Consider the following 27,892-nt stretch of genomic DNA (forward strand, 5'->3'; position numbering starts at 1 on the left):
TTAGCTTTCCCCGCAATTCGATGGGGAAACTATTTTCACATCGCCTATAATTCCAGTTTTAAAATCAGACCATTTTTTAACACTACCCTCTCCCTCATGACATGAGTTGGAGAACAATTGCATCTCCTCTGAATCGAGCACTTTGTCCCAAATGTTCAGGTCAGTGAGCTCTCCAATAAAGCTCTGCTTCGCGTCAAAACGACCGCCAAGGGAATCTTGCTCTTGCCCGATAATCAGGACTCCATCGCTTTTCAGATTGTAATTATGTTTTAAGCCGGCTCCAGAGCCTTCCAGAACGCCATCTTTGTAAATTCCCCACACGCCATATTTGGTAGACCAATAAATACATATGTGGTGCCACAAACCATCATTAACGGTGACTGACGTCACTCTAGAAAAAAAAAAAAATCGCGGCAGTAAATAAGAATAGTCCATTTTACAGTTGCCTGCCAAGTGACCAGGCCTTTGAATGGTAGTGAGGCTGGAGGTTACCTTGCATTGATACAAACCTTTCTGCTTTATTATGTAAATGCAAACTAGTTATCATCAGAACAACATAATTAACACAACAAAAGCAGTGATGTCTGTATCAAAACAAGGTCACCTTCAGCCTCACTTCCGTTCAAAGGCCAGGTCACTAAGCAGACAACTGTAAAATGGCCTATTCAGTTTGAGTCATCCAAAAATTCATCAAAGTACACACACAATAAAGGTCGGGAAACACCAGGCGACAAGTCGATGCAACATGTCGCCGGGGCAAGTTGCGGCAACATGTTTGCGCTTGTGACATGCAGCATTTTTGCGACAAACTTTGTTGCTACGACAGAATTTTGTCGCTGCGACTGATCGCAGTGACAATATTTTGAAGAACAAAACTTTCATTATTATCACTTGTTTCGCTGCAAATCTGTTGTCGTGCGAAACTTCATTCGGTCGTACCGTCTTACAGGCGTAGAAGACCTAAATGTAATAACTGACCCTAAATGTAATATACTGCTAAATGTCCTAAATGTAATAACATTTGACCTTAAATGTAATAAACTCCTAAGTTTGACAACATCCAGACTTAAAACGTTATAATAACGTCATCAATGAGGTAACCATCACCTCATAAACTCTATCCAGACCGGGGGGGGGGGGGCAGTGCACGTGCTGACTTTGAACTTTTTTCAAGATTCAATTAAACGCTGACAAACTTTGCGAGTTTATCTTAAATTTATCTGGGAATAATTTCGTAGGATAGGCTGCTGTGTCGAGGAACTTGACGTTACCACGGCAACGGCATTTTGACAGATATGTTACCCCAAATTTGTAGTTTTTGTGTTCCTATTAATGAAGATTATTTTGAATGCAATTAATTTTACCTTTAAGGGTTTCTGCACCGTTTTATTCCGTTTGACTAAGATGTCCCAAGAATAACGAAGATTTCCGACGAGAACACATAGCACGGGCTGAATGTTCCTGAGTGATTTTTTTTATCTATTTTAAAGTGCAGATAAGTATTTTCAATGCTAAAATCTTTAAGACTATAGATGTTTCACTATGGGTATTCTCCGGAAACAGTAAACATTAAAAAATTGGCCAATTCAACACCAAACACAAAAAATTATGTGTAAATAACATTTTTATGTTGAATGTTTTATACTCAATTTTAATGCTTAATGCTTTATGGTTAGCGTAAACGAACGCCAAATACACAAAAACACTTAAAAAACTGAACCCTTTTCAGACCCTCTGAGACCTAAACTATGTTTTTCAATAACGAAAATTAATTTTCAACTTTTAAATACAATGAAAATTCATTTTTAACTTCTGTTAACCCTAATGGAAATAAAATTAACCGTTACCTGAAAAAAGCCTTCATTTTAATCGTTAACCGTAAAGGCCACCACCCCATCGAGACCCTCAATGTAAAGTCACTTGATTGATGTTTTTCATTAGTTACGTTTGATTCATGATGAATATAGCAACTTGTCCGATGGTGTGACAGATAGCTCAACAAACCACTTTGTGTTACGAAGTCATTTCTATGTTAAACCGTATTTAGCTTGTTTTCCCAAATTTGTAATTTTCGTGTTCATATTAATGAAAATTAACTTAAATGCAATTAATTTTTACCTTTTTACGGTTTTAAAAGCACAGTTCTATTCATTTTGTGTACTTTGCAGTAATTTTGGGTGGTTTTCTGGCATTTTGGAAAAATTTTGAAACCCATGATGGCGGATACAAAATGGCGGCTGTTTTGACATCATGATGTAATTGTCACGTGATGTTACGTCATTAACCCACGTGACATAAACCAAGAGAAAGATGTTTGGACAAACTATAATTCTAAATGTTTCATTGTGATTGCTTTTAAAAATACCCCCTCCCCCCGGTCAGAGAAGGTCCATAAAAGCAAAAATGCCCGGTCTGAATAGGGTAAAGGGTAAAGACGTGCTGATTACTTTATTGATGACGCTAGTATAACGTTTTATATTTAAGCCTCAATGTTGTCACACTTACTGTTAGGTGTTTATTACATTTAAGGTCAAATGTTATTACATTTAGGAGTTTATTACATTTAGGTCTTCTACCGTCAACAGCGGCCAAGATCGTTGAACTCCTCGTATTCTCGGAACCAATGAGATTGCAGGAATTGGTTCATCTTCCCAGCTAAAGCGCTGAAAAAAAATTATTCATTATTTGATTGGACGAGGTTTAGCGAGGTTTAGTGGTGAGCACAACTTTGTCCGCGAAAATTTGAGCTCTAATCTTGACTTCTTTCTCTTAGATATTAAAAATATTATAAGCGAAATTTCCGTTGCCTTTTTTGGTATTTCCGCTCTTTCCTTGTTTCGTATTTTTTGATCCCTCTGGTCTAGTAGATAAATTTAACCGCTCACTCATGGAAAACAAGCCGCTTCTTTTCTCGGATGTGGACACAACTACGCATAAGCAGAACAATATTTGCAGCAAAATCACCGTCAGACGATTATTCGCATGAGCAGACCATTATTTGTAGGTAGCTATCTACATATCACGTGGTAGGCTCCTTGCCAATGACAAGGAAGTAAAACGTACAGGGAAACATAATATGATGCACGTTGCTACTTTTGTCAAAATAGTCCACATGAAGCCGCGGCATAGACCCGAGGCTAGTGTGATGATGTGGAGTTACAATGGCAATAATACATCTGCCAGTCAAATCGTGAAAAAGATTATTTAAAAATGATAGCCAACGTCTTCAAGTTGTTTCCGCGCTCCTTCAAAGAAAAATCGATATTTATAGCCAAAGTTTGATTTATATCCCCAAATGAAGGTAATATATTCAATAAATTCAATGTTTAATGTTTTTCATGCGTAAAGTTGCCTACCACTTATTGCAGAACAGTTTAGACCAAAAGTCTGCGAAATCCTCGTGACATAGTCCCTTTAATGATTTTAAGACATCGGGTTTCTCATCCCTTTAGCATCCCTTTTTTTCTGGAGGCGCAGTGGCCTAATGGTTCGCGCGCCGGACTCCGGAGCGGGCGTTCCGGGTTCGATCCCTGGCCGGGGTCACTGTGTTGTGTTCTTGGGCAAAACACTTTACTCTCATAGTGCCTCTCTCCACCTAGGTGTATAAATGGGTACCGGCGAAATAATGCTGGGGGGTTCCCTGCGATGGACTAGCATCCCATCCAGGGGGGAGTAGAAATACTCCTAGCTGCTTAATGCTAAGGAAACCGGGATAAGCTCCGGCAGTATGCGCCACTTTGGCTCGAAGCTGACCTTTAGCATTGCTTTGAATGGACAGGGAATCTATAGTACAGTCGAAGCTCTCGTAGGCGGACACCCTCGGGACGCGAAAAAAGTGTCCGCAACTGGGGCTGGGCGCTTACGAGAATGGTTCTGGTAAGCGGCCACTAGAGGTATCGGGAATAAATGGCCGTTTACGGGAGCTTGTCCAGCTAACATAATTCTAGTATGCATGTAAGTGGTGTTTTGAAAAGGAATCGCACGTAGATGACGACAAAACAAACACTGATATATGGATCTGTAATTACTGTCAAATCATTGTGACGAAAGGCGATGTGAAGTTAATTGATAAAAACAAGATATAGAGGTTGTCAATAAAATTTTCTTTGGGGTGTCCGCTTACGGGAGCTTAAAAACAAAGAAAAAGTATAAGTAGTAATCTCTGAAAGTGTGCGCAGCCGCCTACGGGAATGTCCGCTTACGAGAATGTTAAAATACAGAGTTTGCATGGGAGTTGAAACGGGGTTTCAAACAAGGCGGCCGTAAGTACAGCTGTCCGCTTACGAGAGTGTCCGTTAAGAGAGCTTCGACTGTATTTCGCATCTTTCTATGTAGGACTAACTTCTTATCAAATCAATAGAGCATTTCGAAAGTCATTGTTATCACGAAAACACACAGAATGATTCCTCTTACGCATAAGCACCGTTGATATATAGGCGCATGTTCTTCATCCTCATTATGATAATTTCGTTGTCAGATGCTGCGGTGCTGTAACTTAACACCGTTCTATAGGTTGCTGTGTTGTCGCTTGTTCTCAAACCAAAGCATATTGTAAATGCGCTGGATATTTGGAGACCATCATGCCTTATATAATCGCTTTTGCTGCCAGTGGATAACACTACATCAAAAGAAGCTGTAAAAGATAAACGTAATCCAAATTCATTTTTTTGCGAATGACTCGAATTACAGAAGCTTTAATTTATTTTATGAGTAGATAGAGTTAGAGTTCTTTATTAATTAAAATAAATAGAATGGCCGTTTGGAGGTTGCGCGGGAGATTGGGTCCAGTTAGGTGTCGCAAATTGTCATGGGGCTATTTTGGGGGCCGCAGTTTCAAAAATGGCGGACGAAAACACAAAAGTTCAGGAAAGCGATATTCCAGTTGCTGAGTTGCCTAAACCAGCAGAATTCTGTACTGTGGCTATATTGAAACAATGGCTGTCCTGCAGAGGTTCAAAATTGTCCAGAAATCGGAAGGATTTGATCAAAAGGTTAGATTACGAGTCTTGCAATGTAAACTATTGTGACATTTGTAACTGAGGTCAACTCACTTCAAACTGCCGTCGAAAGCTTCATCTTCTAACCCTTTCTGCTTCATTTTCTTCTATAGAGGGTCGTAGAAGCTACTTCATGCTTCTCGATAACTCGTCGCTTTTAAGGTGTCGCAGTCCAAGGAAATATCGAAGGAAGTTGAGTTCTTCACATTCAGTTTCTCCAGCAGGAAAGTGATCTCCACAAATCCTCGTGTGTTGTGCATTTACCTTCAAATTCTAGTTCCGTATGAGTTTTTTCATACAAACGCCTGACTTTAGCATCACTCGGCAAAGTGTGAATTTTTTTTTCCTGACGAGTTCCTCCAGTTATTTATGCATCCTGGCACACTACAGCTAAATTTACCCATTTTTAGGCATTAATAGATTGTGCTCGGCAACTTTTGAGCAACTTTTTGTGGTACCAGCAACCTAGGGCAACTTTTGCCTTCCTAGGCAACTTTTGAGCAACAAATTGATATAAAACCGATCCAAACCATAAAAGGTCGTTTCATTTCAAAGGATTTTTATCTTTTTTTTAATTTTTAATTTTTAATTTTTTATTTATTTTTATCTATTATTGAAGTTATGTTGAGTTTAAAGAGTATATTGATTACAACAAAGTATTTATATTTCTCATATAACAATGGCTTTTTGGCCTGTTTTAATGATTGTAAGAATATTTTATGAAAATGTTTAATTAAATGGCAACAAACAAACAAACACGTTTTGAGTATTTATCTAAAACAAAACGACTCTAGAGCAAGCAACTTTTCTAAATTTTGGTGGCAACTTTTTGATATTTGAGCAACTTTAGAGCAACTTTTGGTTATATTGTGAAGCAAATTTTCCTGAATTTACTAGCACAATCTATTCATGCCTACCCATTTTACATCTACCAAAGCACAACTAGGCAGCGAAGAATTCAAGCAAATGGCGTCCCCCAAAACAGCCCCATCAAGGTATTCGGTACCTAACTAGACCTAATCTCCTGCGTAACCTCGGAACGGCGAGTTCATTATTACTTTCAACTTGTTTTTAACCTTTTTCTTACCTATTTTTTGGCATCTGGTGCCATCTCCCGTGTAACCAGCTTTACAGGTACAGGTGTATGAGCTGTAGGTATTCTTACAAACAGCATTGACGTCACAGTTATCCAATTCATGGAGACACTCGTCTGTTACTGTAAAAACAAAATACTGCAATGAGTCTTTTGATGGACTTATAAAATGAACGCCTAAAAACTGATCAATAATATCACTAATATGTTTTCAACTTGAACCGCAACATTGTATGCAAGGCACATCAATTACTAAGTTCTCCTGTCGATGTGTCCGCCTTACTGTCTGTTTGTCCAAATTCCGCCCATTAATCCATGGGTCTTGTCCCGTGTAGCGTATGGTCGTTTTTCTGACCGTCAATCCGTCCATTAATCAATCAGCCCGCCAACTTGTTCTTTCGTCCATACACCCGTCTGTCTATTTTTTCTAAATATTAGTTCTGCGCATGCTCTATTGTTCGCCAAATTTATACGCGCGCAGTTAAAGTGTCAGTTAACAGTGTCCGATAGCAAAGTTTCCAATGACAAGGTGTCCAATAAAAAAAGTGCTGGGTTTTGCGCGCGCTCTCTGTTTTGTCCTATATTAAGGCTAAATTGTCATTGATATCACTAAAACATTTAGTTCTTAAAGAATGGCAGTTTGTTGACTGACCAATCAATTATTCTAATAATCAATAAATTAAAAAGCAAACAAGACAATTTGTCAGTCACTCAGACGGATAGTCAAAAATTAATCAATCAATTGATTAATCAATCAATTGATTAATCAATCGATCAATTAGTTAGTATACTGATCAATCAATCAATCAATCGATCGATCGATCGATCGATTCATCAATTTATCAATTTATCAATAAGTCAGTCAGCCAAGCAATCAATCAACCATCCAACTAGGCATAGAAATGACATGTTCTGGTCGTTACACCTATGCAAGAGAAATATAATCAGCATAAAGGCTACCAAAGTTATATTGATTTATCAACAATTGTGATACGGGATAAATTTTTGATGCCCTTGTTAAACCCATACTTTAATATGGTTGTGAAATATGGGGATCCGAACTTTTATCATAAACACATTTCGATGAAGGTACTACAATAGAGCAAGTTCACATCCAGTTTTGCAAACAAACATTAAATGTACCATGGTATGCAGAAAACATAGCATGTAGAGCGGGACTAGGCCTAGGTCGATACCGTTAAGCAATAGACATAAAGGAAGTCTCTTTTTGCTATTGGCAAAGATTAGAACATAGAATAACCAATCCTATATAAATGAAGCATTTCTTTACGCCAATAAACAAAGTAAATTTTTTAGTTCATTTAATAGTGAAGAAGTATCAGGAATTTACTCCGGCCAGATGACGTGTCAGCTCAACAACATTTAACGAATACTCGTTCTAAAACTAAACATAGGCTAATTGGTTGAAGGTCCGAAATTGAATTTCAGTCTAAATTTAAATTACTATATTTAGAGAGGAAGCCACATCAGCGCTAGCTGGTTTTCATGCGGGTCCTCTGTCCAGGTCGAATTGGAATTTGGAAGTCAGCTCTAGAGAAAAAATTCACACACAAACAAGTAGAAAAGGACTATCAGTTAGAAGAATATCGCATTACAGTTAAATCCAGCGCATCGAATAACTATTACTAAACTACGATTATGAGTACATACCCTACGCATACAAACTGGAAAATATGAAAACGCAGGGGCATCCATACCAGTTGAAGAACGAAAGTGTTTGGTATGTAAGGAAAACCACATAGAGGACGAACGACATTTTTTTAATGCATTGCCAAAGTATGATGATGTTAGAAAGGAGCTTCATTCCATCGTGTCACAAACAGATCCTCGCTTTGTTAATTTAGCTGATCATTAAATAATAATGAATCTTTTAAAATTAAATAATAATGTTGCCTCCAGAATCATAGCTAAATATATTTATCTCATGTTAAAAAAATAGAAATTTTAATCGTATAAGTTTTCATTGTAGTTGCAATATAACGTTTAATGTACCTTCACCAATACCCTCCTTTGGAGTGTAAGGCACAATAAAGATATACTGTTACTGTAACTGTAACTGTAACAGGTACTGTTAGTCAGTCAGTCAGCCAGTAAGTCAATCAATCAATCAATCAATCAATCAATCAATCAATCAATCAATCAATCAATCAATCAATCAATCAATCAATCAATCAATCAATCAATCAATCAATCAATCAATCAATCAATCAATCAATCAATCAATCAATCAATCAATCAATCAATCAATCAATCAATCAATCAATCAATCAATCATAAAAATTAATCAATCATTGTACCCATCAATTAATAAATCAAGCAATCAATGAATTAATACATCCATCAATTAATAAATCAATCAGCCATATTAATTGAGTTAAAGTCTATTAATCAGTCAATCAGTCAGTCAATCAGTCAACAAAAATATTAAACAATCAATGAATCAACCAATCATTAATTAACCAATCATACATTTGCGTGTATTTGTAAAAAATCATTTACACTTACATTCACAGTGTCTTCCCGTATAATGTTGAGGACAGACGCACCGATATGCAATTGACGATTCACGTTTGCACGTTGCTCCGTTTTGGCAAGGGCCGCTGCCACAAGGGTTAGCCTCTGTAAAATATAAATCATTTAAATACCTTAAATGATGCAATAAACGCCCAGGGCGTCTATTTATTTTTAGGGGTCCTGGGGGGACGTTAAATAGATATGAAGCGTTTATTAGACAGAGGCGTTTATTACAATTTTACTGTAACGACGACAACAAAATAAAAAGGATGCGTAGTTTTCTCGCGGCATAAGATATAAAACAGAGTGCGAATGGGAGACTTAACTAATCTGCGCTAATGCAAAACCTAGAGACCTCGTTCATAGTTCGACATCGATGTCTTCACCGTCAAAGGAGTCAACCATGTGGGCACCGTTGACCTCTTCGATATCCGAGTCAAGCAAAAAGTAAATAAATTGCGTGATTTTACTTTATGGGGCGTTTCCTTGGCTTTCTAGACGATTCTAAGGAGGCGTCTATGAGACATTAGGGGCGTCTAATACAAACTGTACACGTCAGGGGAGGCGTTTATTAGATCATTTACGGTACCGCCTCTAGCGGTTTCCACTATAACCTATTAAAAACAAATTTGGCTTTGATACCGTATCGTTGCAACTTATAAATTAACGCAGACTGCCATTCGCTATCAAAAGCTTTCTCATAGTCAATAAAACCAACATTAAGCTGCTTATGTTGTTTGGTGTACTTATGAATAAAATGGTTGCAAAATGAAAAGACTATCTGCTGTTTTCGCATATGGTCTACATCTAAATTGTTCTGGGTTATGAATGTTATGAGCTTCGATATCTTTTTTTTCAATCTTGATTATAAAAGTGATGTGAAGAACTTTCCTAGACAACTTATTAGAGTAAATACCCTGTAGTTGGCTGGTGAGCGTTTATCGCCCTTCTTTTTGTAGCCTGCGTAACAGGCGTAAAGGGGAGGGGGAGGGGGGAGGCGGAGTGTTTAATCATTTCTTTTCAGATAGAATCCACGTCGCTTGCTTTTAATTATTTTAAGTGGTAATATGTTCATGGATTTCCTTCGATGTGATAGGTATCCCTGAAATGTCATCAGCTGAAAAAACTTCTGATTCTTCCATGTTATTCGTGAGATTATTATCTTCGCGAGATTTTTCATCATTGGTTGGGTAATTATTTGCGCGGGATTCATGGTTACCATAGTTATAGTAACTTCTGAAAATGCCGTATCCAGTCTTCTGAAGAGATGAGAGGTTTTTGCTAAGTTTATTTATCTGTTTCCAGACGTCTTGAACCGCAAAGAGGACGAACAACATTTTTTTTAAAGTATTGCAAAGGGTATGATGATGTTAGAGAGGAGCTTTATTCCATCGTGTCACAAACTGATCCTCGCTTTGTCAATTTAGCAGATCATGAAAAAATAGTAAACCTTAAGTCAATCAATCAATCAACCAATCAATCAATCAATCAATCAATCAATCAATCAATCAATCAATCAATCAATCAATCAATCAATCAATCAATCAATCAATCAATCAATCAATCAATCAATCAATCAATCAATCAATCAATCAATCAATCAATCAATCAATCAATCAATCAATCAATCAATCAATCAATCAATCAATCAATCAATCAATCAATCAATCAATCAATCAATCAATCAACCAATCAATCAATCAATCATCAATCAATCAATCAATCAATCAATCAGTTAATCAATTAATCAATCAATCAATCAGTCAATCAATCATTTAATCGATCAGTCAATTAATCAAACAGTTTATCAACCAATCATACATTTGCGTGTACTTGTAAAATTATTGATACTTGCCTTCACAGTTTGTTCCCGTATAATGTTGTAGACAGATGCAATAATATGCGTTGGATGAATCAGGTATGCACGATGCTCCGTTTAGACAAGGGCCGCCATCACAAGGGTTAACCTCTGTAAAAAGAAATCATTTGAATATCACCTCTATCCGTTTTTCACAATTACTTATTTAGCAAATAAAAAAATATATGCGTAGAAAATATATGCGTATTGTATTGTATTGTAGTAAGAAAGGTTGCGCTGTAAGTGCTGTGTTCATTTAACCACAGTATTATGAGGTGATGGCGATTCTCTTTTTAGAAACATGTTTTGGATTATTCTTAGCCTTCTATGCCTTGTTTGTTTTTCGACTGTTGAAAATAGGGGAATAAGCTATTTTCTTTGCTGAGATGAAGAAGTTTCTATGCTTGTATTTGAGACAACTATCAATCTAAAAGCTTTTTAACAATACTTCATCGACAAGAAGCTATCACCAGAAACAACGCCATCGATTAAAAATTGTGTTTCCAAATTTAAGATCACAAAATCAATAGAGACAGCAATGTAAAAACCCAAAAATGGAAAATGTTGTTCACTGCACGGTTTGAAGTAGTTCACAACGTCATTTGTCTATTGTGATGACGAAAATAAGAACGATACTGATGTTTTCCGGCTCACAATGTAAAATCCATTTTTTTAAAACATTATTTATTGTTTCTCTTTCCTACCTTTGCAGTTTTTCCCGTCTCCTTCGTACCCAGCTTTACACGTACATTTGTATGAGCCTGCGGTATTCGTACAATCTGCATTGACGGCACAATTGTCCGGGTTGACTTCACACTCGTCCACGTCTGTGACGAACAATACAGGAATGAATGTTTTTATTGATAGTAATATTCATTTAATAAATCTATCTGCCATTTGTCCACACGCGCATACGTTCGTTTGCCTGTCCATTGTTCATTTAACCAATTCATTTTACACTTTGCTTCTTTCTCCCCAAAACACATGGGCAATGCGTTATGTGGGTTGATATATGCACAGGTTAGTTCTGCAATGCATTTGCGTCCACTATTTGCGCTGGAGTAAGGTCAATTGCTCGTTTTACGGTCACAGAAATGCGACCAAGGACCAATAAAATTAAATTTTAACCGTGTAGCGATCGAACGAGAGTCACTTGTAAAGCTATGTGCATTTGCAGCTTTGTTTTCTCGCGCCGTTTAACTGTTGTATGCTAAAGGTTATAAACTGGAAAAATCGGCGTAAAGTGCTCAATGGTTGAATTCTCGTTATATATATAATAAACAAATTACAGCATAGAAAGTGCTTTGTACGGATTTTTATTCACTCGTTGCAAAACTTTGGAAAACTCACTCGTTCGCTACGCTCACTCGTTCGTTTCCCAAAATTTTGCAACTCGTGAATATAAATCCGTACGGCGCACTTTCTATGAAGTAATCTATATGTATTGTAGTAAGAAAGGTTGCGCTGTAAGTGCTGTGTTCATTTAACCACAGTATTATGAGGTTATGGCGATTCTCTTTTTAGAAACATGTTTTGGATTATTCTTAGCCTTCTATGCCTTGTTTGTTTTTCGACTGTTGAAAATAGGGGAATAAGCTATTTTCTTTGCTGAGATGAAGAAGTTTCTATGCTTGTATTTGAGACAACTATCAATCTAAAAGCTTTTTAACAATACTTCATCGACAAGAAGCTATCACCAGAAACAACGCCATCGATTAAAAATTGTGTTTCCAAATTTAAGATCACAAAATCAATAGAGACAGCAATGTAAAAACCCAAAAATGGAAAATGTTGTTCACTGCACGGTTTGAAGTAGTTCACAACGTCATTTGTCTATTGTGATTACGAAAATAAGAACGATACTGATGTTTTCCGGCTCACAATGTAAAATCCATTTTTTTAAACATTATTTATTGTTTCTCTTTCCTACCTTTGCAGTTTTTCCCGTCTCCTTCGTACCCAGCTTTACACGTACATTTGTATGAGCCTGCGGTATTCGTACAATCTGCATTGACGGCACAATTGTCCGGGTTGACTTCACACTCGTTCACATCTGCGACGATCAAAACAGGAATGAATGTTTTTATTGATAGTAATATTCATTTAATAAATCTATCTGCCATTTGTCCACACGCGCATACGTTCGTTTGCCTGTCCATTGTTCATTTAACCATTTCATTTTACACTTTGCTTCTTTCTCCCCAAAACACATGGGCAATGCGTTATGTGGGTTGATATATGCACAGGTTAGTTCTGCAATGCATTTGCGTCCACTATTTGCGCTGGAGTAAGGTCAATTGCTCGTTTTACGGTCACAGAAATGCGACCAAGGACCAATAAAATTAAATTTTAACCGTGTAGCGATCGAACGAGAGTCACTTTTTTGTATAAAAGCTCATCGAGATTTCGATGCACTCACACATGAAAAAAGACAAACAAAATAGAGCAGTTGGATAATAAACATCTGATAGTTTTCCGGTGTTGTGTCTTGCGAGAAATTTTACCCATTGTCTATATTTTGTCTTGCCCTGTGATCTTTATTTGCTGATTGTAATTTCCTTACTTTCGTTTGGCAACGTGCGAACCACCTTGTATCCAGGCCCTATCCGTGCGTACGGGCGTAGGCAACCCCCAAATTTCTCGGCTTGATGGATTACCAATTTTGCTTACTTCTGGATGCTTCGCGTGGAAGCTGCGCTAACTAAAAAAAGGTTTTAAATATTTATACGTTCTCCTACGTGCCATCTTTCCCTACCTTTGCAACTTTTTCCATCTCCTGCGTACCCAGTCTTGCACGTGCAGGAGTATGAGCCCTCGGTATTCTTGCACTCTGCTTTATAGTGACAGAGAAGCTGATCGCCCCCGAAATCACACTCATCTATGTCTGCAACGATAAAAAATATATTAAAGAGTTTTTTCTTTTATCTTAGTATATTTCAGAGGTGATTGTAACAATTGGGGCCTCCTGATTGGTCGAGAAACTCGGCTTATGTGGCTATAATCACTCGGCGAGAGATTATTATGGCATGTGAAGGCTTGGCTACTACGTCACGCCACCTTTGACATCCAGGCAATATAAACATGGCCGGTTTTGCTGAATGGATGTTGAAACCCAGACTGGACCAACATTCAGGGTCTTAAAATAACTAAGGAGAATGTGCTGCCGTTGCGATTACATCTTAAAATGGTTAGACATTCTAGTCTACTCTGAATAAGACGATAGTCCTTAGTTTCCGTCTACTATATCCTCCGTCTGATAACAGGGGACGTAAAAGAACCCACAAGTTATTTGCAAGAAGTTTTTGTGGTATTGTAGGTACGTAATATTTTTTAACACGGTTAAAGCATCGGCTTTAAAATATACTACATACAATACTTAAAGGGAAAGCCTCGAGCCATCCGGTTTCGGTAGCATTAAGTGACTAGGAATATTTCTACTTCCCCTAAATGGGATGCTAGTCCATCGCAGGGTACTCCATTTATACACCTGGGTAGGGAGAGGCACTATGGGAGTAAAGTGTCTTGCCCAAGAACACAACACAGTGACCCCGGCCAGGGCAAGAATTCGGACCGCTCGATCCGTCCGGCACACTAACCATTAGGCCACCGCGCCTCCCGTACATACAATCCTCACAAGACATAAATTGTAATGTCTTCGTAAGTAGTAAATTACAGCATGCGTACAGCGCATTTGAACAAATACCCGATAGGAGAAACGTTGACCCGTGAGAAACATAAACCATGAACGATGCGACCCAAATGTTTGCTTAGAAATCGAAAAAAAATAATTCCCGTCTGTGCGATACGACAGGTGTTAAATCACACTCTTTAGGCTCCGAAAGAAGAAAACATCGCGGTTAATCATTAACGGGATCAGCTAGAATGCCATTTGGTTTTTTCGTTCAGGCCTTATGCTTTTCACAGGGTCAACATTTCTTTAATTAGGTGTATACATATGATAAAAATGGCTATATAAATGGCGTTATCACTATCATTCAAAACCCTTTCCTTCTCTTTCCTACCTTTGCAATTTTCTCCATCGTCTTCGTACCCAAGTTTACACATACAGAAGTATGAGCCCACGGTATTGCTACAAACTGCATTTGCCTCACAGTTGTCGGTGTGGTCTTTACACTCGTCCAAATCTATGACAGCAAAAACGGCTCTCAGCGATTTAAAACAAAATTCTAAAATGTAATTACTCTATTTGCTATCTAATAGAAGAGAATCGTTATTGGTTCTTGTCTTGCTCCGATCTTTTCAGAATCATGGCGTTTGTATTTTATATATTTAGTCTTCCTTACCTCTGCAAGACTTTCCATCTCCTGTGTAACCTTCTTTACACGTACAAGTGTATGAGCCCACTGTGTTCTTACAATCTGCATTGACGTCACAGGTGTCCTGATTGGTCTTACACTCGTCCACGTCTTTAACATAAAGAAATGACAACAGTGGTTAGTATTAATGTTTCATCGATTTATCTGCCTGTTTGTCGGCCCGTTTTTTTGGTTCTTTGCAGTTGTATTGTGATATCAACGAATCGATTAAAACTGTGAAACATCATCTTTGCGAATATCGTGTGTACATGTTTAATGTTGCCTTACAACAAAAATACCAAATTTAAATTTTACTCGCTCGTTTAAAAATAGCCCAATAGTTTTCATCTAGCGCTTATTTCTTTTTTTCTTTTTTTTTTTTTTTTGGGGGGGGGGGGGGAGGGGGGTGCGAGGGGTTCACAACTACTATGAAAAGCACTCATGTCTTCCAGAAAAATCTTCCAGGAACATACCTGCCCACCTGCAGCCTACAAAAATACATATAAACTCATTTTTTTACATTTTATTAATTTTTTCTTTCGTATTGGATTGAATTGCATTTGATTTTATTGCATTGTATTGTATTGTACGTCATATGCAAACTGAAAATTTCATGTTTATGTTTAGCTCAACGAATTGAGTAATAGTTAAATGCAAACTGCTTAAGGAAAATTTTGATCCTGGAAAGTAGTCTCTTTCTCACCATAGCAATTTTTTCCATCTCCTTTGTACCCAGCTTTACACGTACAAATGTATGAGCCTGCGGTATTCTGACAATCTGCATTGATGTCACACTCATCAGTGTGAGTTTCACACTCTTCCATGTCTGTAACAATAAATCGAAGCCATCATCGGTCTTATTGATGCATGTAACTACAAAGTCCTCGTATGGGTGTGGGCCAAGGGAACTCCCACCTCCCTAATTTCCCGTTATATTCAAGGACTGTCATCCTTTTTGATCGCTATTACAAAAAAATATGTTTATGTATCTTGCTCCTTCTTAATTACCGTATTTACTCGAATAAGCGCCGCGGCGCTTATTAATTTTTCGCGCCTCAAGTGCGGCGCTTATTCGAGGGCGGCGCTTATTTGAGGGCGGCGCTTATTTAAAATTTGGACGCTACAATTATTGAAAAGAGCGTCTCTTGATCGTCAGTATTTGTCTCTTGCTGAGACAGAAGTGGCGCTAGCTGTCGTGGCAAAGTTTGCGGTCTTCACAACATCTACAGAACTACGTATTGTAAGAGTGTTGAATAGAAAAACTAATGGGAGAGAGATAAAACAATCACTCATAACTGCAAAACGTCGCTTTTGATGCAAAGAAATGTTCAAGCTTGTTTTAGAGTTGCTTTGTAGTGCCGTTTTAAGTTAAACGATATTCTTCAAATAAGCGCCGCATTGGGATTGCGGCGCTTATTCGGGGGCGGCGCTTATTAACTTTTTTGTCCCAAATGCGGCGCTTATTCGAGGGCGGCGGTTATTCGGGGGCGGCGCTTATTCGAGTAAATAAGGTAATGAAAACATACTTATTTGTAAAGTATTTGTGCTGCTTAGGCTGAGCTGTGTTTGCTGGGACAAAAACAGACATTCCCATTTGGGATATTTTGGCCACAGGTGTGGCCGTTTTATTTCAAAAACAATCAGTTAAAGATGACATTAGAAAGACAAACAAGGAAATATCCCAGCAAAGGTGGGGGAAAACCCGCCTCACGTTCGGTAAGATATAAGACAGGGAGCGGAGGGAGGGAAAAATTGACTAAGTTCGCCATGTTGTGGCAATTCTTCAACAAAGATCGAACTAGTACCCAGGTTACCTCACTTTCATGTTAGGAGCAATGATGTAATCCCTCACCGATAGCTGGGAACTAATGCGTCGCAAGCTACATAAAAACATTTATTTTTCCTGCGTGAAATAAATATCCTTTTTTGTTTTAACTTTGTAAGACCACTAAAAATAACACACTTAAAGGGTTACGTATAGCAGATAATGTCATTCATTCTTATAACCAATAGATGCCGTCCTGCGTTATGACGTATTGTGTACGAAACTTAGTTTATGTGTATTACCGTATTTATTCGATTAAACGCCGCCCTCGAATTAACACCGCATTTTAGAGCAGAAATATTAATAAACGCCGCATCATGATGCAGCGTTTATTCGTATTATAGACTCAAAAAGCAAATGCAGTAATTATCAAGTTTGAGGAAGCCTAAAATAATTATTTTCATTGCGTGGTATACAATGTTTTAAGATATTGAAAATGACTTTTTAGACAAGTACTACAACATGTTCCTGTTTTCAAAGTTCAAATGTTCAGTTACCATGCTGTTGTTTGCACGAAATAAATCGAATTTTAAATAAACGCCGCCCTCGTATAAACGCCGCCCTCGAATAAACGCCCCACTGGAATCGCGAAAAATGTAATAAACGCTGCGGGGTTTATTCGAATAAATACGGTAAGTTTCATGGTTGCGGTATATGAATGTAAAGTTCAATTAACTACCTAAATTGTGGGTATTCTTTTATTTTTTTTCTTTTATAGCATATCTTTCTTACCTTCGCAATTTTTCCCATCGCCTTTGAACCCCGCCTTACATGCACAACTGTATGAGCCCACGATATTGTTACATTGCGCATTGACGTCACAATATTCTGTGGCAGTTTTACACTCGTCTAAATCTGTATCAATAAAAACCAATGGTTAGCAACTCCCATTGATACTATAAAAAAAATTGCGATTTTGAGACGGCAATGCCGTGTTATAATGACGACTAGTTGCGAGAAAAAATATTCCGTATCGGGCAATGTCGAGAAGCGACGAAGCACAATACATAAAGATGTATTTTTCAACAATGGCACGAGCGAAGTCCTTCTGAGACCTAGACGGGAATTGAACCATGGCCTCCCAGTTACCGGTTGGGCGCTGTAACCAGCTGAGCTACGAGAGACTTGTGGTGAGCTGGGCCATGTATTATTTATCACCGAGCACAAAATGTACTACCTTTTTTATTCACTACACACTTGATGAATTCAACATTACTGATCCTAGCAGTATACAGGACGCGTGTCACATATTAACCTAGTAAATAGCCAGCTCCCCATCTTTATTATTTATCCCCGAGCTCAAAATTTACCATCTTTATTTCAATTAGTTCAATTATTTTCAATTATTCTTTTTGAAAAGTGTAGTGTCCTAAGCGGACAATAAACATAATGTTTTTCCTGATTAATGTTTAAACTCCTAATATTTGAAGAGAATGTACAAGGCTACCTAACACGAAATGACTTTTTTAACGATTTGTTGCTCAATTTTGTAGTTCTTGGTATTCACATCTGAAAATTATTCGCCCTAGGCTCAGTCTCGAGGAGTGCAGTATTCGCCAAGATTCACTTAGCCTTTGGAGGATAGACTGTAAAGCTCGCCAGAAATCCATCAAGAACCAATACATTTCGTAAATATGATTTTATTTTGTCTTCTCGTTCCTACCTTTGCAAGTTTTTCCATCTCCTTCATAACCGGACTTGCACGTACATGTGTATGAGCCCACGGTATTCTCACAATCAGCATTGACGTCACAGTTGTCAGTGCGAGTTTTACACTCGTCCAAGTCTAGAACAGTTAATCAAGTCTGTCAGTGTATTTATTAATTGATATAAGAGCAATATTCAAGGCAAAATAAAGGCCATTTCCGGGTTACCCTTTGCTTCACTTTTAAAATGAATCTACATGCGAACCCATTCATATGAACAATAAATTTCTCTCACAGGTACATTTTCATGCAAATCAAACTCATTTTAATTGATTTCTGAAATAGACTCGTTTTCAAATCAGAGGCATATGGTTATTCGGAACTGGTCTATTGGATGATAATATGTACCACTTTTGACTGAAATATCTACAGGAAATTATTATTGATCAATCATTCCATCAAAAAATCAAATTATCAATGAAACCTTTAATATATCAGTTAATCAACCACTAAGACTTAGGTTCTGCGTATCCTCGTCAAATAGTTGTAGTTTGCACAGACATATATTTTTAAGTGACAGAATTCTTCACTGCATTCACAAGAAGTATCTTTCACTCACCTGAATAGCAAGTAAAATTGAAGCAGCTATTGCAAGGCACAACATCCCAGGTGTAGCCAAGCTTCGCACCGAGAGTATGCACGCAGTCCTCATCGTATTCATCATTAGGTTGCTTGGGAGCCCAAAACCTAAAACTGCTGTTTTCTTTGTTTGCCCACACAAATGATCCCTCCTTACTGCGATCATTTAACCCAAGCCAGGATTTATCACCGCCATGAAGGTGCTGGATATATAAATTTTCCTCCTGGTTGTGTACTGTCACCATATCAGAGTTCATTGAAGAGCAGTTAGCCTCGGCGGTTGGCCAAGAGGCGCATGTGCGGCTCGAGTAGTAGCAGTAACCGCCAAAGTAATTCCAGCCAGGCTCACATACGTCTGTATACATATAGAAACCAACCAAAAGAAGGGGAGTTTGTTTAAAATTATTTCGATTCGTGATTGATTGTAAATATATCATCTAGAAAACCTCTTGTTAATATTACCTCGTTAAGCATTTTTATAAATATGCCCCTAGAATCTTACTTCTGACAATCACTGAAATCCAAACACACAAGAAAAACATACAGTTCGATCATGATAATTTTACGTACCTGAAAGGACAGTGTAAGATACAGACAGAGGTTCATACTTTGTTTCGTACAATTCCTTCAAACAAACTCGAGCGCTCGTCCCATTGATGTACTGCAAAAGAATAAACCATATTTGATAAAAGCAACAGAAGAAGTAACAACAAGTAAATAACTTTTGTGAAGTACTTTCTTTGTGACCATTTCCATATGATGTAAGCAGCTTATACAAAGCTTAACGTACCTCTACCCACGATGCTATTCCGTTGTGTACTGGTTGTTGATTTTTACCACTTGTTGAATGGTTCGCCGAAACAAACACGCTCGGAGCGCTGTTGTAAGTTTTGGTAAATTGGATATCCTGAGCAACAACAACAAAAAACATTTAGGTTCCTATTTATCTGTGACATTATTAATCACCGGATGAAACTTTTTTAGCCCAGGGATGATTTGATTGTAATACATATCACATTATTATTCATTCAAAATATTTCTCTGTTTCTGATTGGCTTTCGATCCCCGGCTAATTCCAGCTAACCGGCTAGCGCCGACCAAATTTGGAAGAAATTCCAATTATTGAACGATTGAGGTCATTAAAATGACGTCAATCGTCCAATATAAAAAATTATTGGATCGCAACCTCGTTCCCAAGGATGATTATCCGATTGCAACCTCGATCCCAAGGAATGCTGACTTCACGCAACTGAACGGCTTTGCTGCCGAGCAGGTAGAAAGCGCGAAAATGGCCGCTAGATTTGAGCATTTCGAAGATGTAAAATATTTAAGTTATTAGAAGACAAGGAAAGTCAAAACACGGAAAAAAACAACGAAGGGCAGTCAATCGATTTTGAAAGCGCATCTTCAGGAGGAAAAAATCCAAGATCCAGCCACAGCGGGGGACTTGGAGTGGTTTTACGAAAATTCTACGTCAAAGTAAGTAAGAACGATGGAAACCTGTACTCGAAAACATCGCTTTGTGTCATCAGATTTAGCTTCAATAGGCACCAAGCAAGTGCTAAATATCTACATTATAAAGGTCAAGAAATTTAATGAAGGTAACCGAGCTTTTGAAGTTAAAATCAAATTTAAAAGCGAACGTTGTTGTGTATTTGTGTTCTTCGCCTACTGTCAAAACCCTATTGAATTCATTTTGTGCATTTGGAACTCTGGAAATATTTTGAATGAATAATAAAACAATTATTGAATTCAGCTTTCGTATGATATGAAGAATTATGCAGATCTCGGAGGATGTTATCCGCCTCAGCCTTCGGCTTCGGCGGATAACACCCTCCTCGATCCGGCTGCATAATTCTTCATATCATACTCAGCCTCATCCAATAATTGCTAATTATCGTGCAATTACAACCCAGGTATTAAATTGAAACTGTGAATAGAAATGCAATTTACTTTTATTTTTGCTTCTCAAAGTTACTCATAATTTATCAACTTAAATCAAAAGAAATCATAGCCGTGGAGGAAATTTTAACACCCAATATTAATAAGCATAGATGATTGTGATATTATTTCTCCATTTACTTCAAAGTTTTTGCTTTGATTGTCGTAATAGTGTTTATTAATCGGAAATCCAAAAACATGGGATTTCATCGAAAATACTCTGCTGCGCATGTTCATTTCGCTGATAAAATATATTTTGAGGCTAAAAAGCTTTTAAAAATATTCCTAAATGTTTTTAAGGTATTTAATCATCGTCAACAATCTTTACTTTAATGATAATCAAATAGATCGTAAACGTTCAGTAATATTTAAACAGCTTTGTAACCTTAATTGTTAATATAGTCCTCTGAATGTTATCGTATTTTTGACTTTTTTATCGGGATTTGAATTTCCAAACGGAACACTGTACTGTCTCTCGTGTTTGATCTACCTGAGTATTACTTCCAAATAAGGGCACACACCTTACAATAGGCATAGTTGTTTTCTGCAGTAGGTGGCTGTAAGTTAGCAAAATATACTGAATTTAGTTCAGAGAAGATAGGCTTATGTGCAGACGAAACCGCCAGCCATTTCTACAAGAAAAAGAAAAAGAAAAAGAAAGAGAAAATAGTAAACTCAGATGCAGATAAGAGCTATATTTAATGACCTAGAAACAATTTTCTAAACGCAAGAAGAGTTTTGTTCATATATTAGTTGGTACTCGAGCAACTAATGGACTCTAAATTATGGTAAAAGGTAAAAGTATGTCAAATATCGTTGCCAGTTCAAACCTTAAGGACAAGACCAAAAGGTAATATGAAAAAACAAAGAGAACGAATGCACTTGCTAATTACTACAGAGATATACACATGGTAAACTCGGCTAAATTTGTAAGTTTCTTTCCTTCAGACATCTACAAACGAAGTACTTTTATTAAATACCCAGGGCATATCGGTCTTGGTTTTTAGCTTCAACCGGACAACGTTAATTGGAAAACTGGTATTGAATGGCTCTATGTAGTTACATGACCTCAGGCAGATTTAGATAAATAAAGAAAGCTACACTTACAACGTGAACATCTTTATGTAATCCTGCGTAGTTCTGCAGTTCCCTCAAACAAACTTTAAAAGAAGATTGCTTGACGTCTTCAATCCACACGCTCGCTGCGTCACGCTTTAGTCCGGCATGATAATGGACAGCAGTTACAAAAACTGACGGTACCAATGAAAACTTCCCCTGCATGGAAAACACACGCACATACAGACTGAAGGAAATAATTAAGGTTGCAATGTTTACACTGCTTTTTAGCATGTTGTTGTGGTTGTTGTTTTCTTCGTCATCATCGTTGTTCATTAGTGTTTTTGGTGTTTGTACAAGAAACGTGTTTTGCTTTAGTTAGCGTAAGCGTCACTCTAGATATGTAATAAATTCAAGATTTGTTATGTTTACGCTCTTTGTAAAAAAACATAACTAAATTCGTAAAACATGCCTTACCGATGGGAAAAGAACAGCTTTACAAGTCGTTCCAGTCAACCATCGCGGTATTCGAACTTCACCAGCAACACCATCCACCGGAGCTCCCTGAAACGCCATCCAATCAACAGCCACGGAATTATGCGACTGTCGCTCGTTATAGCCTGTTGCCATCACACACGCAGTAAATTGATCAAAGTTAACATTTTCAACCCACGAAACAGCTGCATCGTGCACATATGACCTGTCACTGGTATCAATATGATTGACGGTGACCTGAACTTCAACTGGTTTGTCAGGATAGAACACATAAGACTTGAAACGAATATTTTCACAGTGATAATAATTAAGTGTAGGCACTTGTTGCATGTGACGGCGTCCCCGCTGGAAAGGAAATCCTAAAAACAAAAGTATTAAGTAAGAATAAATTTGTTTCCATAATTAGTTCATTTTCTTCCTTTTGAATATCAACATCAAGATTGTCACCCTTATTATTGTCTTTATCATCATCATCATCATCATCATCATCATCATCATCATCATCATCATCATCATCGTCTCCTTTAGCAAGACCTAATAATATCAATCACTAATCGCCTTTGCAATAGCTATTGTTACAGATGGTGAATAAATAAAAATAAATAAATAAATAAATAAATAAATAAATAAGATATGCATTTTGTAACCTTCACAACTACCAGGGTGTTGCACTGAAAAGTTCAGTTGATTAATACACATATCCCGTTGAAACCAACACTTATTGTCGTATGTTGTGCCATTGGATGAACAAATTGGATCCTCGTAGGACGGGCAGCTGTCCACAGCAACGCAGCGAGCATCATGTGGTCCGAAGGCTTTACACACACATTGATGATAACATTTGACATTGATGCAAGGATCTAAATCTAGAAACAAACATTCAAAAATGAATCTTCTTGACATTTTTTTTGTGGGAAGAGTTGGTTGCTATATATCCTAGGGCGTTTTAAAATAATAATAAAAAAAATATTCGTGATATAACCGAAGGGCACCTTAGCTAGTTGTGGGCGTTCGCGAGCTGCAAAACGGTGCATCAATTCGCAGCGTTTTAAATAACATCGAAACGATTGCAAATTTAAAACAAAAACTCCTGCGACAGGTGAGCAAGTCCACTGTTTGCATTTTGAAGCGTTTTCTTTGTTGTAGTCTAAACCAGCGTTCGATAATATGATGAGGAAGCCACTATTGCCTGTAACAATCGATTCCCACGTGCGAGAAAATCTATTTCTTCAGTGCAGTAATGAGGATGAGGACGAGAACAACACCCTCAAATCTATCTTGACTTTTTTGCTGCATGTATGCAAGTTACATGCGTAGGGAATCTCTCGCCTACCTCCTGTGATCAGGTAGTCGACAGCTGTGATATCTTTATTGTTGGCATCACTATTGTATGTTTTCACACAGACTTCTGTATCTGTTGTAGATGTGTACTGAGAAGAAACACAAAGACATGCGTCTCTCTTTTAATGTTATTACAACAACTTTGAGTTAATTTGATAACAGTTGAAATATATTAAGAAAAATATGCGACATGATGAAATTTTGATACATAAAAATCAACTTCTTACCCTGATTATTTCTTACCTCAACCCAAGCAGTGACAGTGTTACAACTTGACCCTGAACGAGGAGAGTCGTTGTTTCTGACACTGTACTTTGGCGTCACCGTTACAACAGGAGGAGCAAAAAATGGCTGTGTGAAATTAATCTTCTGCAATGGTCAAACACAATTTTAAAATAGCTTTTGTTGAAGAGAAAGAGACAATCTTTTGAGCAAAAATGCAAAATATACCAATTCGTTTCCTGTCACCTCGAAAGGTTTAGGGGTCCGTTGGGCCTAATAATTTCTTTAAAATCCTCAGATACAGGATACCTGAGAAAATGTGGTTTCCAACTACGTCAGTAAAGCTTTTCTCCCTAAATAGTAAACACTGAAAAAGTAAAAAAAAATATTGTAGGAAAATATTTTTGTTCTTTCAATCCTTACCTGACAGAAATCGTGATTTTGCTGATGAGATTGTGAATTTATGTTAGTAAACACAAGACTGTCTGTCAGGGTAAAATTGGAGACCTTCATATCATTAAACGCCATCCAATTCTGCAGAAGAAATGATAAAACACTGTCAACTTAAAAAATCTCATTATAGTTGAAAATGACTATTATTTATTATGATGCTACATTCATTTGTTATTTTCTATCCACTTGGTATATAGGTGTTTTAATTAGGTATATTCAATACAAAAGATAAATACAATTTTCTTACTATCTTTATGTTTTTATGCGGTCCAGCAAAAATCCTGGCATCGCGGAGGCAAACTTTGAAATTGTCTTCATGAATCTCATCTACCCACACGGCCATGGCATCTTGAGGTCTTTTGAGAATTTGGTGATTTGCTGTGACAAGTATCGAAGGTGGAATCGAGAAACGCTACAGCAACAAAAAGAGAAAAAAAAAGAATCAGGAAAAAACAACGGAGGCTGGATTCTCGAAAAAAATTATACAGTACGAAAGAAGGATAAACGTGTGAAGGACTCCGAAAGGGAAGGGGAAGAAATAAAGTGAACCGCATCAGCGAGCGAGTGAGAAGTAATTGATGTGATAAGAAGAGTAAAGCACCGTGGGAGAAGAAATGCAGAAGGTGAGAAAGGAGGGGAATGGGTGTACGAAAATGGGGAAATGGTAGAAAGGAAGACAAGACCTAAGGGAGAAGAGGTTAAGAGACGAGAGCAAATATATGACTAGGAATAAAAAAAGGATTTAAAATGTGATAACAGGGACAAATAATCTAAACTAAAATTGGTCAGAGAACCTTATGGCTCATGAAGACGAAAGGCAATTATTTTTTTTTGCGTTTGTTATACTAAATTGAAATAAGTTTAACTTGACATGACATTCTGCTAGCGGGTGGTAATAAATCATTCAGATAAAAGAAGGTTGACATCACGAGCAAGTAATTTTACAATTTCTTTGCACGTGTATTGACTAAACGAATTTTTTGAGAGGAGCTAAAATTGTTTTCATTGTTTATGACGGCATTAATTTCTTGCGTAGCAAATCTCTGACAACAACAGCTCTAACCAGTAATCCCATTGTGTACAAGCTTAAATGTCTACCCCAAAACCAGTCATTGTTTATCTAGATACCAGATTGTGAAATCAGATTTGTGTAACAAAAGTTCACCATCCCTGTGGGACACAAAAGCATAATAAGTAGGTCAGATGGAACATCTTACCTGTCCGAAATCGATCCAACTGCATTTCCTTCCACCTGTCCATGAACTTAAGGAGGTTGTACCAATTTGAGAGCCGGGCTTTGCAGACTGAACGGCTATCCAGTTAATCTGTGCAGTCCTATTCGACCGGTCACCAAATTTGAGAATGCAAACTGTGAACCCGGTTGTTGTAACATCTTCAACCCAGACTGCAGCTCCGTTTCGAGTCGTTTGACTCCTCGCAGTATATCCCACCGAGGCGAAAACGTTAACTTGCTTCCTGCCGTAGAATGGAGTTTGGAAGGATATTTCCTTACAAGCAAACAGCCCTGGAGTGGTGGTAGCTATGTTGTCTTTTCCAGCCTTTAAACCAACCACTGTGAAATAAATTAACATAAAAAGTGTTAAGCAAGGACTTTTATGTCCAAATTATCCCTTCTTTGATTTATTTGTATAGGTAGACAATTCTGAGAGCTTTAGGGTATGATTCCAGTTGCAATGTCTCGCACAACAACATTAACTACGAAATATGGAAAGTATTCTATAGAAATAACTATCTCATTGGTACTTTGCTAGCGAATAAAAAATCGTACTGCTTTGGATCTTGGTAAATTAAAAAAAGATGCGAACGAATAAATTTTACTCGGTCGGAGGTACGAGCGCTAGTTTTTGACAAGATGAAATTTTTCGGCTACTGGCACTTACTCCCCCGATTGTACTAGTGAAAAACATTATGCGCCTATTATTATCTCCCCCAGTATTAAATGATTGAACAGCGTTCTGCCTACAGTCATTGCATTCAAATCGTGCGTTTTGTGTTTTATTAAAACAAATTTATCCGATTTTATTCCTGTCTAGAAAGCAAAAATAGCTCATTAAAAAAATTCAACAAGGGGTAGAATTCCTTTAGATTACTAAGAAAAGCAAGGAAGTGTAATGTAGTTTCCTGGGAATTTTGTTCTCGATATGAATACACCTGATTACAATGACATTGTTAAAGAAAAGAAAGGAAAAAACGGTAAAAATGAATTAATTATCGTAGTTTCATAACTTGTAGCATTTATATAAATTTCTCGAGTTTTGATTTACCTAAAAATCGATTTATTGGTATTTTGAGGCTATTTGTATGCTTTTCTATGACACCCTGTTGTAATTAAGCGTATATACAATTAGAAAATGATGTTTCATAGCAGAGCTTTGAGTACGATAGCGATAGGCTAAAACATGAGATAAAAGTTACTAATTAAGGTCATCACATCTGTTTATATCTACACTACTATCAAATTTTTTCACGAGTATTCAGTCTCCCAACAAGAGAGATGAGTGTTAAACATCTCGGCCCCAATCAACAAGTTTATGACGTGTTGCGCATTCAAAAAACTAAAATGATTCAGGCAGGGACTTTTGATACGATAAACATGAATCCTTTCCTAACAATGAATGAATTTTTAGCGGACGAGACTGAAAACATGGGGTTGATTTTTCATTTACACCTATTGCAATAAGGTTGTCGTAGAAAAAAGGAAAAAGAAAAAAGTCAAATAGGAATTAATAAGGCCAAGCATGAAAGTAATTTTGTACAAATGGCCTCAAAATGCCTCAAAAAACGAATAAATCAATTTATATTGTTATAGTATAAAAAGTGGATAAAAACTCGTGAGTTTTCTGTAAATGGTACCAGTTATGAAACTACGCTATTAATTCCTGTTTGCCTTTTTTCTATTTTCTTTTTTCTCTGACAGCGTTACTGCAATTAGGTGTAATTTTATTTTTAGACCTTTTTTTTATTAATTATATATATTTTTTATTTTGATACATTTTTTACCTACCGTTTCTACTTCAATAACTTTCGTTTCTAGGTTGTTGTTTCACTTTTGCATGTATTGTATGGAAAGTTGTCATTACCAACAAAATTAAAAATATCCATAGAATTTTTTTTAACGATTTTCTAAGTCGTTAAGACGTATTCGAACACTTGTTCGTTCACTGCGCTCACAATTTCGTTTTCTGATACAACTCCATTTATTTTATTGTCTGCCTACCAGGGCAGAGGTTAGAGGAATGTAAAAATGATTGTTAGACGCAATTCTCTATGCTATATGCCCTCCCTCCAATTTCTAAACTCCTAATTGTATTGACATCAAAAATTGTCACCAAGTAAGAATAAATCTAAAAAAAACATGCGAAGCATATTACGTACCTTCAGTGGCGTAAGAAGCCACGAAAACTATCAAAAACATCAGGATGAAGTTCATCGTGTGCTCTTGAACGGACGACAT

The 27,892-nt window shown here is 37.2% G+C and overlaps 1 protein-coding gene across 1 annotated transcript; it reads right to left on the bottom strand.

Moving 5' to 3' along the window:
* On the bottom strand, positions 1-27,892 carry LOC144666717 (uncharacterized). The gene is made up of 22 exons (XM_078528098.1): positions 27,814-27,892; positions 25,635-25,990; positions 24,665-24,829; positions 24,388-24,498; positions 23,986-24,111; positions 23,735-23,831; positions 23,049-23,267; positions 22,384-22,760; positions 21,958-22,125; positions 21,372-21,482; positions 19,700-19,816; positions 19,480-19,570; positions 18,890-19,264; positions 18,288-18,410; positions 17,357-17,479; positions 15,503-15,625; positions 14,788-14,910; positions 11,188-11,310; positions 8,617-8,730; positions 6,085-6,213; positions 4,414-4,633; positions 1-391 (listed from the first exon to the last, which is right to left on the bottom strand). The coding sequence occupies exons 1-22, from the start codon at positions 27,890-27,892 to the stop codon at positions 1-3; spliced, it is 3,861 nt and encodes a 1,286-aa protein (XP_078384224.1).

This window comes from Oculina patagonica, chromosome 9 (assembly GCF_052425735.1).
Source record: "Oculina patagonica isolate OP01 chromosome 9, crgOcupat, whole genome shotgun sequence".
Lineage (NCBI taxonomy): Eukaryota > Metazoa > Cnidaria > Anthozoa > Scleractinia > Oculinidae > Oculina > Oculina patagonica.

What these genes read in the sequence shown, in the direction of transcription:
- LOC144666717 (XM_078528098.1), bottom strand. Translation starts at nt 27,892, where the DNA reads ATGTCGTCCGTTCAAGAGCACACGATGAACTTCATCCTGATGTTTTTG. An exon ending in GTTGGATCGATTTCGGACAG is followed by an intron (nt 24,830 to 25,634) that starts GTAAGATGTTCC and finishes TTGTTGCTGTAG; the next exon opens with CGTTTCTCGATTCCACCTTC. An exon ending in ACAACTATGCCTATTGTAAG is followed by an intron (nt 19,817 to 21,371) that starts GTGTGTGCCCTT and finishes GTTGTTGCTCAG; the next exon opens with GATATCCAATTTACCAAAAC.